Source organism: Apaloderma vittatum, unplaced genomic scaffold (genome assembly GCF_000703405.1).
Source record: "Apaloderma vittatum isolate BGI_N311 unplaced genomic scaffold, ASM70340v1 scaffold24056, whole genome shotgun sequence".
Lineage (NCBI taxonomy): Eukaryota > Metazoa > Chordata > Aves > Trogoniformes > Trogonidae > Apaloderma > Apaloderma vittatum.
Genome location: NW_009723687.1, coordinates 13,251 through 31,551, shown reverse-complemented (window position 1 = coordinate 31,551; position 18,301 = coordinate 13,251). Strand labels below are relative to the sequence as shown.

Genomic DNA, 18,301 nt, shown 5'->3' with positions numbered 1-18,301 from the left:
GTGTCCGTTATTTTTTTGCAAACAAGAAAGAATGTGGTTTTTTTCCCTGTGGGGTGCTACCAGCCCCTTTGCCTTGTAATATAAGGAGAAAGCCTTGTAATCTCAACTTGTATTACAGACCCTCCTGAGCAAAAGGCGTTAACTACAGAATAAATTCTTTTTTTTTCTATTTTTTTTTTCACCTCCCAAACACTGGCATTTGCATACTGGTTATAGAGAACCGAACAAGGATTTGGCAGTTCTACATGGGTTGACTTGGTTCATGCACAGATTTGGAAGTTTTGATTTTGCTATTTAGTTTTTATTTCATTAATTGGTGGTCTATCCTAACCACTTTTTTTTTTTTTTTTCCCCTCTCCTACCTGGATTTACAGGAGGTAATGGGAAGGGAGAAGGAAATGTCAGCATTTCCTGTATCCTGTTATCTTGTGCTTTTTATGGATGCTGAATTAACCATACACTGAAAATTCCTTAACGTTTGGGTTGTATTTTGGCTCACTGTAATTACAGGTTATTCACTGGAAGCCCAAAACCATGCAGCTTTTTTCCATATGCAGTTCTCCATGGTAGTCAGTTAAAGACTTTTGTATCAAGTACTCCACTCTCTTGCTTTGTTTTCACTGCGTCAGACTTTGGTGTTGATGAAAAATTGCACAGTTTGAGGGGATTTTTTTTGATCCTCACAGGGACTGAACCATACATTTAGTAAGTGAACTGTTTGGCCTAAAACTTAGGTTCTTGAGTACAAGTAGTTTAGAAACTGTAACTGCAAATTTAGCATAAAGCACTCCTTAAATGTAAATTATAATAGTCTATAATAGCATCATGTACTAATTTCATCGGGTTGAATACGCGTGATACAGATTTAAAGAGCGTATTTTTGGAAGAAGGGTATGTGTTGCTCAAATGCAGTGCTTAAAACTGAAAAGCAGGGTAATATTTTGGGCTCCTTGGATGTACTCCAGGATGAAGAACTCAAGTATCCAACGTGTGATCACCTCCGTACTTTCAAAGCCGTCAAGTTGCACAAGTTTTTAAATGTGCAGTGACCCAGAAGGGGATGCTTTACAGTAACTTTTGTCTCCAGTTTAAGTCAGATGATTTGAAAATCCTTAGGGTAGAGCCGTGGAGCGTTGAAGTCCGATGATATTTGGGTTTTCAAATACTCTTGAATTGCTGTCGTTAAAGGATTCAGTTTTTAGCATCAAGTGAGCGTTTGTTTAGTGGAGAAGAAAGAAAATCCCAAATCAATGTCCTGAAAGCACCGCTGTGATTTTTTTTTTCTTTTCTCTGAACCATTGCTGCCAAGTTTGGCAAACTAAGTAGAGAACTAATCGGAGAAGGGGGGAAACATACCTAATACTGGCGCTAATCCTTTGTTTTGCAGGTGGTGCGTGCGAGCAGTTGTCCATGAATGGTTTTCAGACATGATGGCCGACCAGCCGCCGCCGTTAGAAGCTACGCCGATACTGAACGAAGTGCCACTTCTACCTCACATGGTGAATGGGGACAGCATACAACAGGCAAGTAAATCCCCGCCTACAAGCCCTGTCGTACAGTGCCCGTGGCGGGTAACAAGGAGGTTGACGTTCAAGAAGGCAACAGATAAAACTGTTTGTTGTACAACTTATGTGGTGGCTGAAAGAGGAGGCCTGGAATCAGGCAGCTGACTTCCGAAGTTAGAAAAGCGTGTGGTTCTCAGCACCGAGCATCGGCAAAACAGAAGCGCAGATAGAGGAAGAAAATAGTTGAAGTATGGTGGAAATGTGGAAGATTGCAAATGAGATTGAATGCTTGTTAGATGTATCTGAGTGCTTTAAAATTAAGCCACAAAATCAGTGAATGAAAGGTGAAATACGATATATGGATTTAATAAAGCACTAAGGCTTTGAAAGCTCTTCTTAATGCTCATGTGAAATAATCAATGAAGATTAGCAGGTGCCTACAGTGCTCTAAACCATTAAGTCTGTTGCAGGGAAATGAAAGGCAAAGCCTTGGCTTCCTGATGCTAAATATCTTCATTAATAATTACTCAGGTTTCACCACCGCACTGTATGTTTAGTTGAAACTTTAGCATTTTGTTGGACACAACCCCTCACAAGTACCTGTGATTAGAAACGCAGACAAAAATGAAAGCAAAACAAGTTGAAGCCTGTGTAAGTTGTGAGTAAACCTGGAGTGAATTTACGTTTGGCAGTAGAAGCCGAGTGCCTTGTACTAGAGATGCTGAGGTGCATTCTCGTTGTTTGAAGACGAAGCTTCCCGTTGCTTTAATCTGCTCAGCGCGTGACTTCAAGCGTCTTGACACTCACTGAAATAGGAATTAAGGGCTTAATTCAGAGGGGAGGGTTGCATAAGAGCTTCCGGAGGGTAACTGTCACCTGAAATGATCACGGAAGGGTAACAGTGAAGACCTTGGCGTGTTTGAACGTACAGTGGATAGACAGGGTGTGACAAAATAATCGTGAAGTGGTGAGGGTCTAATAGGCCATAAATGCTGGAAAGTTTTGAATGAGATCTCCTCCTCGTCCGTCTGCAATAATTATAAAGTAAATGAGAGGTCTGCGTGGTTTCAGCATACTTGGAAAAAGAGGCTTCGTCTAAAAAAAAAAGTTTGTTCTGCTTTTTTTTCCTCAGACTCTGGAGGTAGAAGTACAATGATTGGGTTGAAATAAGTAAAGCTAGAGAGCCTCTAAGCGATTTCTGAAGCTCTAGCATTAGCAACGGGAAATTTGAGATGCTGCCCGGCATGAGGTTATTCGGTGGGTAGTGTTTCATGTTACCCAAGGAAAAGAGATCAAGTAGATCTCATTGGGCACCATCTCCGTAGCTGTATTTGGGTAGCGTGTCTTGGTATTGAGCAGTGGACAGATTGAATGATCCCAAAGAAGACGACATGCACCGAAATTCTCAGAACCTGGTAGTTTTGAGGACAGTAGTGGCTGTTTGCAAGTAGGTGAGGGGAAGAAAAATAAGCAAATGTATCTTGGGAAAATAGCGTTTGAAGAGTAGAGTTTTAAGGCTGATAATCTCCAGGTTTTAGAATTGAGGTATATTGGAAGTAACAAATAAGGCTGTCTAGTGGAAAATCTTCACGGGATTGGGATTTCCTGCTAATGTGCCAACATTTCTTATCCTAGCACGTCTTTATATAAATCACCGTGTCGTGTTGCCATCCTTCAGCTGCCAAACAAATACATTTCCTGCTCGCTTGCAGCACTTTTCTCTCTGTAGGTTCAGAGCCACATTTGCAAGTTTTGCTTTTAAGTAGGATATTAATTTAGAAGCTTTCTTAGTGAAGATGATGTGCAGTTATTTTGCTGCCGGTGCCAGAGGCCAGGCTAGCTGGAGAGCATTGTACCGTGGTTCTGTTTTCAGAAATAAAACTTGAGCCGTTTGGGCAATCGCTTCCAACAGTCGGATGCGGCACCTGGTTCATCAGTTTCATTTCACGCAAAGCAGGAAGTTTTCTGGAAGGGTGTCTTGGTCTGAAAAAAACTTGAGCAATGGGAAGGGTGTGAGAAAGGGATCAAAGCAAAACACTGAACAGAGCTTTGAAATAGCTTGAGCCTGCTGGTTCTGAAATGGTTAACGTGGGTCACCTGGAGCCGTTGACATTGCGGTGACTCTTAACTCTAGTCTGGGGCTTAGACTGACTCATTAGAAGCTTCCTGGAAATTCTCTTTGGTGGAAGGTATACGAACTGCATTTGCTTCATTAATTATAGTGAGTCATTCCTCTAAGACATTGCCCCGTGCATTCCTGAAATTCCAGTCCCTGAATTGCTCCGCAGCCCTGTGATTCCACCGCTTACTTACGGTCCTTTTCCCCTGCTCAGTTGATAGTTTCCTGAACTACAGTTAATCAACAGTTAATCGAAACCATTTCGAAGATCTGATGCGTTTGGAGCCTCTGAATTTCTGAAAGGGTTCCTTTCCTGCCTCTGAATTTTCTTGCCGCAAGGATGGGGCTCACTGTGAGGTTTGATACCCGGGACTGTGTCACTTGCAGTCCTTCCATGGCCGAGCACCTCATTTCAGTAACGAATTAGACCTCTGCCCGTGTAACATGGTAGAATCTCACTGCAGAGTTCTTGCAGCGTTAAAGCCGAAGCACAGCTGCCAATATTTTAGAGTAAGACTGAAGCCTGGGCGGTGAACGGGGTCGAACGGAGCGATCGGTTGAAATGGTGCTGTTGACCGCCTGAGGAATGATTCTGGCAGATGTCCACATTGATTTGCGTGAAATCATGTCCCAGCTGACCTGCAGACTCTTGCTGTTGGCCCTGTTTCTGTGGCTGCAGGATTTCACAGACGTCTGAGAAAAGAGACCTGATTTTGCAGGAGCTGCAGAGCAGAGCCGGGAAGCCTGACCTGCTTCATCACCTCTTCTGCCCTCCTTCCCTCCCCAAAGGGCTGCACGCTCTATTAAATTTGGGTGTCAAAATACATACCAGCATGCTTTCAAGGAAAATTTATTTGTATTTATTTTTTTTTGGTCACAGGCAAAGAAAAGAAAGCGAGGCAAGTCATAGGTACTTGATTGCTTCAGTGAAAGAAGAGAAAAAAGTGTGAAAATACTGAAAAACAAAAAACTTAGTTAATCGTTTCAAGTGTATCAAGGGAAGCACTTCTGGTAGTAAGCTGAGAAACGTGCTTATTATGCAACACTAATGATTTTATGTCGAAGTATGAAGAAATTTCATTCTACCCATCAGTGTTTCTCATCTGCTTTTCTACTCTTCAAGGTTGCCAAAGCTATATTGTCTTAATCTAACACGTGCACATAAGGTAGAGAGGTTTTTTTCCCCCAGCTAATTTCTACAAAACATTAAAAAGCCCACCTCTTTCATTTTCTTTGCTACAGGTTATTCTTGTACAGGTAAACCCGGGTGAAACATTTACAATTACAACTGAAGATGGACACATCCAATGTATTCAAGGTAAAGGAAAGACTGAAGCGTCAAATCCAAACATTCTGATTCTGAAAATAGCTCAGAATTACTACTGCCATTTGTTCCTGTAACGTCAAACGTGTTTTCTTATGTTCTGCAATGTAATAAATGGAGATTTTTTCAGTTTGCACTTAAAGCCCAAAGGAGACAGCTCTAGGAAGTTGCCAGGGTTCCCTGCGGGTGTTGCTGCTGGTTTAGAAAAGGCCGGCATCTCCGCTGTGCCGTAACGAGCCTCGAGTAGCTGGCTTCTCCGAACCTTAACACGGGAATTTTTGTGGGATTTAGCCCGCCCTGGTCTAAACAACCGCACCAGAAGCTGTTCCACCTCACTTTTGCTGTAAGGCAGGGGCAGTAGCGGTCCGCTGGGCTGGGGGGATGCATTGCTCCACTCTGGCTGGGGCTCTAAACTACGTTTTGCCTTCTGGGTAAGGGACACAACTGCAAATCCAAAGCCCGGGCAAAATATCCTCCTGTAAGTCAAATTGAATTTGTCAGTACTACTATTTTTTTGAGAATATTTTTCACCATTTCAAAGGATATTATATAAAATGTGTCCGTTCTGCTTTCATCAAATCCCAGAGAGCAATACTTTCTTTCAGCTTGATGTGATAAATATATATCTTTTTTTATTTAAAAAAAAACCGAACTCAGTTGACCAGCTGTCAGCGTTATCATGTTGATGTTATTGCTTCTGAATATGTCACGAGAACTAAAATTGATGTCTGATGATTTTTTACACAGTTAAAGAAATACTACAGGCTGTATAAGCGGGGTTGTTGGGATAAATCTAACAGAGTAGATGTACAGCGATATCTAATACTGTATTCAATAATTTAATAATTGTAATACTTTAGTAATTTTAATACTGGATGCTTCCTGAAAGTTATTCAGTTGTACTTAGTGGTAGTTTTGAATGTGAAAATGGGTTGTCCATCAGTGATACAAATTGCATTATTTTTCATGATGGAAACTTGGTACAGTCGCTTTTTTTATTTTTTAAGCTTGCAGTCCTGACCATTTAAGTTTCTCTCCTGACTCTTTAACTGGATAGTTTAAGCCTTGCTTCTAAACTGACTTCTCCAAAAGGGGTTTCATAAAAGCAAAGGTGGATGCAGTTGCTGGTTTTTCAGGCACCTGCGTGAGCCACTGCCTTTGGGGCGGGGAGGGGAGGAAAGGGTGTCTTGAGTTTGTAAAAGCCTCGTTTGTTTAAGAAGTGGCACCTTGTTACTCCTCAGGCCCAGCACACGTTCCCATGATGTCACCAAATGGTTCTATGCCGCCTATATTTGTGCCTCCCGGTTATGTATCTCAGGTAAACTTTGATTTATCTTATGTTTCAGTATGTTTGTGGGTGCGGCTTTTTAACAATAAGGCTCTTGATTATTTTATCTGGAACAGCTGTTAAGAGCATTTCTGATTTTTTTTTTTTTTCTCCCATTGAACTTATCAACTATTTAGCTTTGCTGTAGGCGCTGTCACCTTTTGTTCACTTAGTAAAATATGTTCTAGTCTTCAGTATTTTTATTTTTTTGGGCTACCACTAGGCAGTACAAGATTTCTTTCAGTAAGGTTGTGAATTGGCCGGCTGTCTGAACGCTTATCAGAGATATTGGAAGTTACCACTTCTATTTACTTTGAAATTCATGCATTTTTAAAAGGAAGTCATTACAAAGAAATGGGGCAGGCTAGATTTCTCATTTTCTAGTGATGTTCAAATTGGGAGTTTTCCAAGTAGTCTTGAAAACCTTGTAAGTTGTTGACTTCCCCAGGCAGTTGTCTCTTTGCCTACAGCTGCCGCTGCATTTTGTGCTTCTGCTGTTCCCTGAGTAGGTGCTTTCATGCAGGCCCTGAAGAAGGATCCCCCAGATAATTCATCTGTCAATCCAAAATTGAGTCTTTGGTGCAAACGGTTTGCAAAGCCCTGGCAAGTGCTGAGGTGTACAAAGTGAAAAATACATTTCTTCCATCTTTACTGTCACATGAAATGAGGGGAGCGTGACTCATTTTCCCTTGGTCGTTACAACGGGGGGGATACAAGTCTGAAACCAACTTTAAATCAGAGCTTGAGTTATGCCATTCCTGTCAGTAGATGAGATTTTAACTTTCTGCACCCAAATCTGTCTGGAGGAGCCCAGAGATCCCCTGATCTCGTTTTTTGCCAAAGTGGAATGAAGAGATTCAGTAGGGGATAACAGGTCGTGGAAATCTGAATGTGTTAACGATAGTGTTCCAGGTGTTCTTGCTCAACATAGACCTCAGAGTTAAAATACCCATCGAAATGTGCCCTGAGTTTTGCCCTGTACGTGTTACAGTACTGGGTGGTGTGAAGTAGTTCCGGGGTGTGCTTAGTTCTGTTGATGAACCAACCCTCCCCGTGTTGTTTCCAGAACAAAATGTATTCAGTGTAACCTTAGTCTTAAGTGACTCTTGTATTTTATTTTTCTTCTATTTAAAGTCTCCAAAGTGTTGCTCATTATACCAGCTGACTCTGAGGTGTCTCACAGCTGAGCTTTGTCCCAGCAGTTTGTGAGCGGACACATTCTGTCTCCCTTCAGAAGAATTTCTCGCTAGCTTGCTCTCTCTTTTCAAAATGTGCTTTTGGCGTCAGCGGTAGTTCAACATCCGTAATGCTTTCTCAGCCAACTAGGAAATGCTGCGGTGATTTCTTATAGCCAAGCTAAATATGCTTTAAGAGAGGATCTTGAGGGAACTAACAGGATAAAACACGGGCCTTGCTTTTGAGTTAGTGCTTTCTTTAAATGCCTGAGAATATATATAATTATTTTTTTTTAGTAAGAGAGGATTGCAGAAATAAGGTGAAACATTCTAAGAGCAGGCTTTATTCTGTATGATTTGTTTCACAGATAGCATTTTAAAAAAGTAGTATTTTTTTTGCATCACAATTTTGTGTGCCAGCCTGCTGCTGGAATGTGCCCCCCACTTGCACCCGGGGATTATATTTTCTGCTGACTTCGTGATCCATCTCTGGCAGTGCTAAAGCGCTGTAAGGCCCTGCCTGATGACGTTGGTGATTTGCGTTTTGTTAAATGCAGCTCCTTGGAGTTGGCTGATGTAGAAGGAAGGGAAGCGTAAAGCTGCGGACTGATTTTGAACGGGTCCAAGAAAAATGCCTGCATTTCCTACTGAGACTTGATTCATTTTGAAGTGTTGATTTGCCTTTAAGTGTCAGTTTGCCTTTATATTGAAAGTTTTTCTATCATAGATTTTTTTTTTCCAATTACATTTCTCATACCTCTCTAATTTTTTGTGGGAGGGGCAGAAATCAGTTACTTTGTTGCCTGCCTTTACATAGGTTTTAATACAGATTAGTTGCTTCTGAGTCAGACTTGTCATTACACACAGTCTGAATTTTATACCAGTGGACTTCTGTGTCGAGGCAGAAAAAACAAACTGCGCTGTGACCAGGTGGTTTCTCTGGTGGTCAGCTCGGAAGCCTTGGACCCTCAGAACCGTAGGTGCTGAAAACTTCATCCCTTAGCTAAAAAAAAACGATCTGGAGCCACAGAATGACAACAAATTGGTGCAGATGTCCCCTGCCTGGAGACAGGACCGTGCAAAGCTCAGCGTCTCATTCTCTGCTCCAAGTGTCTTAAAGACAAGGCCAAACGTCGTTGTTTTACTTCCATCTCAGCATTGTCTGATACGTCCTTTTGTGAATCCTGCTCTGGTGTGATTTTGTTGACCTTGTCTTCTAAAACCCATGTTTGGTCCAAAGTCTCTCCTTGATTCCTTTAACTGTAGGAAAGGCCAAACGTTGAGGTGGTAATAACGGATTTCACTCTGGCAGAATTAGACTCCCGAAGGAGCCTGTGTGTTGCTGGTTTAGGAGGTGTGGGTGCACAAACATCTGGGTTTCAACTGGGATTCATTTTGGTGTGTCCATCCCTGACCATCAGACTGTGGGTATAAGCTTAAGCATCAACATCCTTTATTAAAAACATCCCTAAGGTTGTGCTGACTCTGAATTTCCTCCGTTGCGCGACAGGTGGTGGAAGAAAACGGCGTTCGTAAAGTGGTGGTGTTGCCGCACTCCGCCGAATTCCACCCTTCCATGCATCCTCCTCCTCCTCCTCCTCCCCACGTGCCGCATTACATGCATCATCCCCACGCTTTGCTTCCCCACCCGCCTCACCCCGTGTACCCTCCGGTTCCTGGCACGGGAGAGCTGCCGCCGCAGTTCCTTCACCAGCACCCGCCACCGCACGTCTTTCCAGAGCAAGGTGAGCGATGTTTAAATACACGAGAAGGCCGTCTCGGTTCAGCGTGCCCAGGTCGAGAGAGCTGGGCTCTGTCCGTAGCTCTTTTCCCACATTTCTGGGATTTTTGGGGCTGGTTATTAGGCTCCCTGAGCCTTGGGTGTGTTCAGATACATTTGCACATAAGGTATCGTGGAGCCTGACGTGAAGGCCCTCTGCGCGTGCACAGTGTGATTGTCTGAAGTTTAAATCTGCTGCTGCTCTGTTTTTTAAGATTTAATGCAAAAGCAGTGGCTCAGAAGTGTCCTAATGCTGGGTGTGTTTGTCATGGACCCTTTGGTTACTGTAGAGGACGCAACGATTGCGTCCGCCTTTCTCTAAAAGCACGCTCACCAAAACTGCGGTGCTTTGTCACAGCTTTGACATGAAGTTTTTTGAAAATGCATTTAATTTGATGCATAATTTATTTTTTTTTTACTAGTTTGACTGGAAATAAAATAAAAGTAACATACAAAACCCAAAAAACATAGTGGAAAATGAAGTGCAAGTCCACTCTCTGTTTAAAGACTGAACGAAGCAAACTTCAGCGGAGGACTGGGGTTACCGCTGAATTAGACCAAGCTGTCAGCCCCATTATATAAGCAAACATTTAACACAGAAAGAAATTAGACATTGTAAAGCCAGTATTTCTCAGATGTCAAATAAATTGTACTAACTAATGGAGTAAGTTCTCTTTTCTTCATAGAACCTCGTTCTCATGGAAGGACAAACTTCATTCAGCGAGACGAAAGGAGCCTCAAAATGCAAGAACACCTGAAGAAAAGACTAAAAGACAGACAAGCTAGTGGGCATATTAATAACAAACTGAACAGTCCCCCGTCTTCACCGCATAAAGCTGTTACTTCCTCCAGTGCGACAATTCCGAATGGAAATGGGAAGGGGCAGCAAGGGGCAGGAGGAGCGCTAAAGCAGAAGCAGATGGGAAAAGCAAAGGGCAGTCCCGATGCAGAGATGGGAGGTAGGTTGCATTGCAAGGGTAGAAAAAATAAATAAATCTAATTTCTTTTGTAACTGAAGATTCTCTAAGTTCCTTGCAAAATAGTTTCTGAAAATTCTGAGTTTGTACATTCGTTTGGCTATTGAGGATTAGAGAAAGTGTGAAGAGTTTTCCTTGTGGTAATTTTTTTTCTAGTAATGTTAAGTTTGTTCATTTGAGATTTATCAGATAAGGCCTTCAGGAAGATACCGTTTTAAACATTGTGTTTGCTTCCCTGCCTTTTCTGACCTGGACTGATCAATATTCTAAGCACGGATGACCTGTGGGTACTTCCGTAAAAGATTTCTGGTGTCGATCTTTGCGATGCTTCTCCGATAACTAGGAGTTCCTCAAAGCTTTAAGAAATAGGAAGGTTGGAGCAACTCTCTGAGCAGTTGTAATTTCAGTTCAGTGCATTATTTTGCTCAAATGAGTGTTTGAGCTTTTTCATAGCTTACAGCTCCTCACTTGCCTGGGCTGAAATAGCTTCTGGGCTGCGATATCTTGGGCTTTCCTGTTGGTTTGAAACCGTGTCTCTGAAATGAGAGAAATGAAATCTCTGAAATGATCCCTTTAAAGATCTGTGCATCTCTCAGTGTTGGGTGTGTGTCTTAATTTAAGTGGTTTCGTTAGCCTTCCAGTCCTCGTCTGCTCTATTTAACTCCAGAAATAGAGGAGAAATCTGACTTTGTAGCTTGGGAAGTAAGTGGAGGCGGGAGTTTGTATTCAGCGTATTTCAAGGATGAAAAATATACTTGCTTAAAGATTTATCTTAATACAAATTTATTGGAGCTGGAGGGGGAAAAAAAAAGGTTTTATTTGCATACAATAATCTCCTGAATTATTCCACCTGGAAAATTCTGAAGGCTTTACAGATTTAACCCTTTTGATACCTGAGGTGTTTGGAGTATGCAGTTTCAGTCGGGCTTCTTCCAAATCCCGCCTGGCCCGAGCGTTTTGCAGTAGAAACGCAAGGAAAGCACACACAAGGGAGAGATAAGATCTCATTAGAATTTTCTTAACACGTTTCGGTTTGGGAGGAACACTTTTGTGTTGTCAAAGACAACCCACTTATGCTCGGATGAGGAAAATAGACCCTTCGCGCAGGACGTACTAAAAGGGTTTTTGTAACGCTGTTAGTTTTGGACAGTTTGTGTTTCTACCCCTCACGCAGCCAAAACAAACAGGGGAAATGAACTTTGCACAATAAGTACTATTGTTACACTCATAACGAGGCGAACTCCATCTTGTGGTGGCGTTTTTCTAAGACACCGGTTGACTCCTGGTAATGTTTTGTATTTGAAATTGCAGAACCTGACACAGAATCCAAGAAATGTGAGGTTCACTTCAGCATTGGCAAGCCAGTCGTAAGTATTATCCTTAAAACACCGTTATTTTCTGTGCATATACTTCCTATAAAACAACGTGCCTTATTGATCTCTCTTCTTTTTTTCTCAATGGTTCATTTTTTTAAATAGAGAAAACTGTATTTGAGTTGCCAGAGCTTATAGCTAGGAAAGGGCAACCGTGCTGTGGGAACCCATTGTTTCTTGACTTTCTGAAAGAGCTTCACTTGGTTTCCTAGTGCATAAGCCAAGAATTTATCCGCTGATGAAGTTGTGTGGTGTGTGCGAGGGCCGTTAGTACTGTGCAGACCAACTAGCGGAAGTCTGTCTGCTCTGGGAACCCTCCTTCGTGTGCAGTGTAGGGGATTTAAGAATGTTGGGGGTCACGTTTACAAAAGCAAATCGTCTTTTTTTACGTTACGCTTAGAAATCGGAGCAAATATTTGAGTATTTACAGACTTGTTTAGGAAGTTGGAGTCTGGTGACGTTAATTTGAATGTCTAAAGGCTAAAACAGTGCTGATGTTTTTCATCTCGAGTGTGCTTAACGAAACTCTTTGCGTGAGTTGTGTTCTTTCGCTCCATCTTTCTAGCTGCTCTTTTTTACAGTAGTTGGTGCTTTTTTTTTCCAATGCTGCTTCTGACATAAAAAGAAGGCTGTGTTGGCTTTGTTGGAGAAAAATTGGATTGTGGGAATTAATCAGCAAAATCTTAGACCAAAAATTTTCAGTTGTGAGCACTTAAAATCAGAGCCTCTTGCTCTCCTGTATCTTAGGGGTTAAATATCCCGTGAGGGCATTGCAATGGAGTTAGAGAGTTAGGCTGGGCCTGAACGTAGATTATTCCAAGACTCCAAACCTGAACATTTGCTCCGAATGAGTGATGCCAACGGTGCAGGAGAAATAGAAATTTTTCGCTTCGTACACCAAGACAATGTCGCGCGTCTCTACGTTGGTTTAGTGTTTGGAGGGAAGTCCTTCAGTATGGTAATTTGGAAGTGCAAAGAGGAAATAATTTAAATTCTATTTAATGACTCAGTATTTCCACTACAAAGGTAAAGAATTCCTCCAGCGAGGAGCTTCATAGGCAAACTAGCGACACCATATTGTTGACTAATATACCTTTTATTACAGAAAGCAAACTTACTTGCATTATTTATGCTTTTAATAGGTTTCTGATATACAAGCAAGATCAGCCGTTCTGTCCTGGAATCTCCCAGTTAGTTCACAGAATGGAGAGAGCCATAGTCATAGTCCAGCAGCATTTACATTTGAAGTAGCAATATCCAACAGTGGTAAAAATGGAAAATTTAAATCTGTCTATGTGTAAGTTTAGTTTCTTCCTTTAAGCACAATACCGATGTTTAAAACCATTAACCAATCAGCAATCTCTCTATCAGGAGCTGTTTGTTGACTTGCAGACCTACCTACTCCACATGAAATAAATTTTAAGTAATATCACTAAGAGTTGCGTGGACAATGGAAAAACGTGAAAATTAAATGTGCGCTACATGGTTTTGTTTTTCAATAAGCTTTTATCTTTTCAAGTGTAAGGAAGAGCTGTAACTCTTTGGTTTTTGGGTTTTTTTCCCTTTTCACAGCGGGGAGGAGTTAACAATTACACTTCCTGATCTCAGACCAGCAACTGATTATCACGCCAGGTACGTCGCTGGGAATTAAATACTTCGTGCTTGTGGTGAAAAAAGTGCGATCGCAAACAACTTGAGGAATGTTCTTCAAAACATACCAGCTGTGGACGCTGCTGGTGCCGTCTAGATGAAACGGTCGGCACAGCTCCGCGCGCAGGGCGCAGCGTGTGTGTGGTTCGCGGTGCCGTGTCTTTTCCCTGCGATTCTTTTGGGTAACACAGATGGGATTTCTGAACAATTACTCGAGTCATTGCTCTTCAAAACCAAACAGGAATGAGCACGACTGTTGTAGAGGTTCTGCCCCGTTGCTGCCTCATAGAATCAATGATCTGAAGGAAGAGGTGTCGGGCACTTGCTTATTTAACATGAGTGGGCGCTGATTGTGGTTAAATGCATTTCTAGAGCGGGCAACTCTTTCCTTAAATTTTCACGTGCCGGTGCAATAACGACATAATGAATTGTTCTTTGTTCAGAGTTTCAGCAACCAGCAGCTCCATAAAAGAATCCCTTTCCGAAGTAGTGAGTTTCACCACGGAAAGCTGTGAGCCGGACTGCCCGGCCGCACCGAAGCTCGTTAACAGAACCAAGAACAGCCTGAGCTTGCAGTGGAAGGTAAGCAGAGTGCTCTGCTGAGCTATGGGGGGTTTAAATTAGCTCTGTCAGTAATTCAGTGGGTGCTTTCGGTGTTGGCTCTTGAGTTGCTTGGCTAAGAGCTGAGATCGTGATTGTTTCTTCCATTTTCAGCCTTTACTTAGGTTCCTGCATACGGCTTTAGTGTGCTTCGGCGGTAGCAGGTCTCTAGGAATTAGTCAGGAGGAAAGGTCTCTTCTGGACTGGCAGCCTAAGAAGGGATAAAGCATTTCTATTTTTTGCTTGGTCTTCCTGGATGATAAATAGAGATGACTTAACATTCCAATTCTGACCCATTCTGAATAAATTTCTTTGGCTAGTTTGTAGATTTTTAAGTTTTTTAGTCTGACTTTTGAATGTCTGCGGTCTCTGTGAAGGCTTGTTGGTAACTGCGTTTCCTTGTCTTTCCATGTTTTTCTTATGACTGTGCTTATCTTTGAAAAATGGTTTGTAGCTGAATGACTTTATTTGTACACTCTGCACTAAGAAACTTAGGAAGTTCTCAATTCGTGCGTCCTAACAAGCACAAATGTTGCTTGTCTGAATGCTCACGTCCCTCAGGTGGTTGGTGACTGCACAGTGCAAGGAAACAAGGCGAAGAGAAAGTCTTTAAGAACCTCATTTGCCTTATTGATAACATAAAACTACGCAGAAGTTCGTATTCTAAACTATCAGAATTAGTAAAAGTGGTGTAGCTGCCTGGAGAGTCATCAGGGATGAGGAATTAAATTAGTTAAAATACCTGCTGGTTTTTAACCTTTATAACTCACTTCCTGGAATTGTGTGCATCTGTGCCCACAGGAGAGTTTCAGATTATCACAGGTATCTCTCTGGAAGAAAAGGACTGCTTGCTTTCAGCCCTGCGCTAAATATTTTGGTTTAAACGTCTGTTAGATTGTATTATACTCAGTTGTTAAAATGTTTGGATGTTCTTTTAGCGTGCAAAAATATTTGTAAAAGTACAACCATTTGATTTTAACTTTTATTCATTTTTTTCTTTATTTTCAGTCCTCAAATGACAATGGTTCCAAAATAACTAATTTTCTTTTAGAATGGGATGAGGTAAGACCTTTTCTAGTACAAAAAAAAAATTGTAATGACATCTGCAGACCAATTATACTTAAAAATACTTTTTGCTTAGACACATCAGGTATTTTCAGCGCAACTGTCCGGGCAGTTTTAAAGGGATAAGGGAATCAAAAAGCTTGAATCAAATGATGTGTGTTGCAACCGTGCAGGTAGATGATCCTTTCAGGTGCCTTGAGAGGATGGTGTGAAACTCCCTTGTTTGGTTCTTGGCATTCAGAGCACCCCTAATTCCTCTGCCCTCTTTAATTGGGTGAGCATTTGGCTTGTGTCTTCGGTACCTCTCACAAATGCCACTCAGCTTCTGAACTTCTTACTGAAATGTATTCCAAAGGGATCAAAAAATCCCTCAAGAAGGTGTGTTGTTTCCAGCTGCTCTCATTTCTTACCATTTTGTCAGATCTCCAGTGCCAGAAAATAAATCTGCCGTGCCAAAAACCAAAGAGCTGTCTCAGTCAGAATGTGATTTTATTACCAAGAACGCTCAGGGTTACTGTCAGCCGACTCATTATGTGATGACATTAGCTTTTGACACTCTTTAAGCTTAGTTATTTTTTTATTATTATTACTAAATCAGTGAAATGAAATTGAGGAAAACTGAGAGCGAAGAAGTTGACCTCAGCAGGGACTCCCCATGCACACAGTGACTTGGGTTGATCTCGCTTTTTATTTTCTTTAAAGGGCAAGAATGGACCCTTCAAAGAATGCTACTACGGGCACCTGAAGCAGTATAAACTTACCAAACTCTCTCCTTCTACAAAATACTCACTCCGCTTAGCTGCTAAAAACGATATTGGAATGAGGTAATGAACACAACACGTCGTATCATTGATTTTTAGTTTTTTTTCCCTGTGGTCGATAACTCTTACAAACGCTTTTCCAGCGGGTTCAGCGAGACGGTGACGTACTACACGGCAGGGATCGTCCCTCCCGCCCCGCCGCCCCCAGTGCTCGTTGAAGCGGGAGTGACCTGGCTGTCGGTGAAATGGAGCCCTCCTCACGGCGTGTCTTCAGACGACTCCCTCACTTACACCTTAGACATGGAAGAAGAAGGTTCCGTAAGTCCTGGGTTTTGTGGGTGTAAAAGCCTGGGAGGCAGCACTGCTTAAATAAAAAATAAAAAAAATAAAATAAAATAAAATTTTGCCTTCAGATAAAATGCCGCAGAATACTGCACCCACCTGGCAAGTGTCACACGTATTCGTGAATCAGACAAAGTTCAAGCAAAAAAAAAAAAATAATATTTGATCAATCTGACTTGGGTTTTGTTTTATTATGGAAAACTTGTTCTTTTTCCTCCTTTACAGGGTTACGGTTTTCAGCCACAGTACAACGGAGATGAGCTCTCGTGCACTTTACGAAATCTTAGGAGGAGTACATCCTATAAGTTTAGGGTTTGTACTACATTTCATTTCTAATCAATTAGGGCTATACTTTTTTCTGGAGTTTGAGTGTTTTCAGACAGCGGAAAATTACCTGCAGTACTTCTGTTTTCATAATAATTTCTGGTGGAATCATAATAGAAATCGCATGTTTTGGACTAGGTAGTTTTGTTTCCTTCAATCGTTACCTTTTTTGTTGTGGTCTGAGGTTTTTTGGTTGTTTTTTAGGGTTTTCTTGTGGCAGAACTTTAGAAATCAGCAAGCTGTATGAAATCTTATTACTTATTCTATATTCCATTCATTCCTGAAACAGCTCTTTGCCTACAACAGCGAGGGAAGAGCAGCTCCCGCGAGGGGGGAGGTGGTGGAGCACAGCACCCGTCCCGACAAACCTGCACCACCGAGTAAACCCACAGTAAAGGGCAAGATCCACTCGCACAGCGTGAGAGTTACCTGGGGTAGGTTCCCTCGTGCCAGCACCGTATTCCAGAGTCGCTTGCGTGCGTGCAGTCACTTGGTAATGAAGGTGGAAAAGCTGGGGCAAGCTTAAGCTAATTTTTTCTCTCAGCAGACAGGGTTGTTGCAGGAGAAATAGTTAGTGGCACCGAAAAATCGCGACTCGGTTTGTTTGGGGGATGAGGCACAAAAGCAGTGGGTTTTTTTCTTTGTTTCAGAGATGCTGTGGGGGTAGCCCCTAGATTACTGTGCTCCTAAAAAATAAGAGAAATTGGCAGCGTTTTCCCCATTACTCTTCTTGCATAATCACAGTTAATAGAAAAAAAAACAGCATTCTGGAAAACATATTGTGAACATGTAGACAGTTTTCTGTTTCTGTGTGAATTGAGCTTTTCTTGAATGTATTCTGAAAATATAATGACTGTGTTGTCTGAAAAAGCTGGTGACAGGCTAATGCGTCGGTCGAAAATCTTCTGGAATTGATTTTAAGATTTTGACTTCTTTCAGAACCACCCAAAGATAATGGAGGATCGGACATTACTAAATACTTTTTGGAAATCTCAGAAACATCAGTTGGTAAGCACTCAGCTTTACGTACTGCATCAGCCTGCGTGTAATCGTGTGTGCTGACGGCTCCTTGGCCTTCTAGAAATTACTGTTCCGTTTTCACGTGTGTATCTTGCGTTGTACACGTTCTTTGCGTTAAGACCATTCAAATGTGGCTTGACTGGCTGTTCAAAAAACCAAAACGAGAGAATTTTCACAGTTAATTTTTGCAGAAGTTTTGTAGCGTGAGGCCTTTTCTCTCTTCTCCCAGGGAGTAAGTGGGACACTGTGTACAGCGGCTCCCAGAGAGAGCACGTGTGTGACCATCTCAGGCCTGGCACTTCCTACCGAATGAGGGTTTATTGCGTCAGCCAAGGGGGTGAAAGCCAGGTGAGAAGAACAAAATTTGCTTTCAGTAAATTTGCTTCCGGAAGCTGTTTCTGTTTACGTTTTAGTGAAGTGCTGGTTTGTGTTTCTGCTCTAAAATAATGTGTTCCTGCCAGGCTTCCGACGTTCTGACTGTGACAACGTCAGCTGTTCCCCCCGGAGCGTGTCGGGCTCCGTGCCTGGCAGGCAAAGCCAAGCCCAAGGAAATCACTCTACAGTGGGGTAAGCTCTCGCATTTCTGAGCAAGGCACTTCTCTGGGTTAAAAGTCAACCCTCCTTATTTTAATCTTGGTAAAGAATATAATCAAAAGTAATGAAAAGACACTGTTTTCTGAAGGAATTATGTGGAAAATATCTGAAAAAAACCTGCTGAAGGCCATCTGAACCTTGTCTGTCAGTATCTGGGGGGGGAAGAAGCAAGCTTCATGAAATGTTTCGACTTGGATATGTGGTAAAAGCTTGTACTCTTAACTGTAGGAATTCATCTTCTAGCTTGATTCTGATAAGAAATGCTTTTAAAAGTGGTTTATGAAATTAATAGGAAAAAAGAATAAATCTTGAGGCCGTGAAAAGGCTGAAATTGGAACTGAATAGCCTTGGTGTCTGTTCAGCAG

General features: G+C 42.0%; 1 protein-coding gene across 1 annotated transcript in view; it reads left to right on the top strand.

The window, feature by feature from the left end:
• Positions 1-1,427: 1,427 nt before the first annotated feature.
• The window catches only part of LOC104276062 (fibronectin type-III domain-containing protein 3a-like), a 22,964-nt gene continuing 6,090 nt past the window's right edge, over positions 1,428-18,301 (top strand). The window contains exons 1-17 of the mRNA XM_009872227.1: positions 1,428-1,523; positions 4,867-4,942; positions 6,190-6,266; positions 8,961-9,195; positions 9,917-10,189; positions 11,519-11,574; positions 12,723-12,877; positions 13,153-13,212; positions 13,674-13,812; positions 14,839-14,892; positions 15,598-15,719; positions 15,800-15,974; positions 16,224-16,310; positions 16,612-16,756; positions 17,262-17,330; positions 17,572-17,690; positions 17,804-17,909. Of these exons, the coding sequence (XP_009870529.1) occupies positions 1,428-1,523; positions 4,867-4,942; positions 6,190-6,266; positions 8,961-9,195; positions 9,917-10,189; positions 11,519-11,574; positions 12,723-12,877; positions 13,153-13,212; positions 13,674-13,812; positions 14,839-14,892; positions 15,598-15,719; positions 15,800-15,974; positions 16,224-16,310; positions 16,612-16,756; positions 17,262-17,330; positions 17,572-17,690; positions 17,804-17,909 (2,044 nt within the window). The remainder of the gene's footprint in view (positions 1,524-4,866; positions 4,943-6,189; positions 6,267-8,960; positions 9,196-9,916; positions 10,190-11,518; positions 11,575-12,722; positions 12,878-13,152; positions 13,213-13,673; positions 13,813-14,838; positions 14,893-15,597; positions 15,720-15,799; positions 15,975-16,223; positions 16,311-16,611; positions 16,757-17,261; positions 17,331-17,571; positions 17,691-17,803; positions 17,910-18,301) is intronic.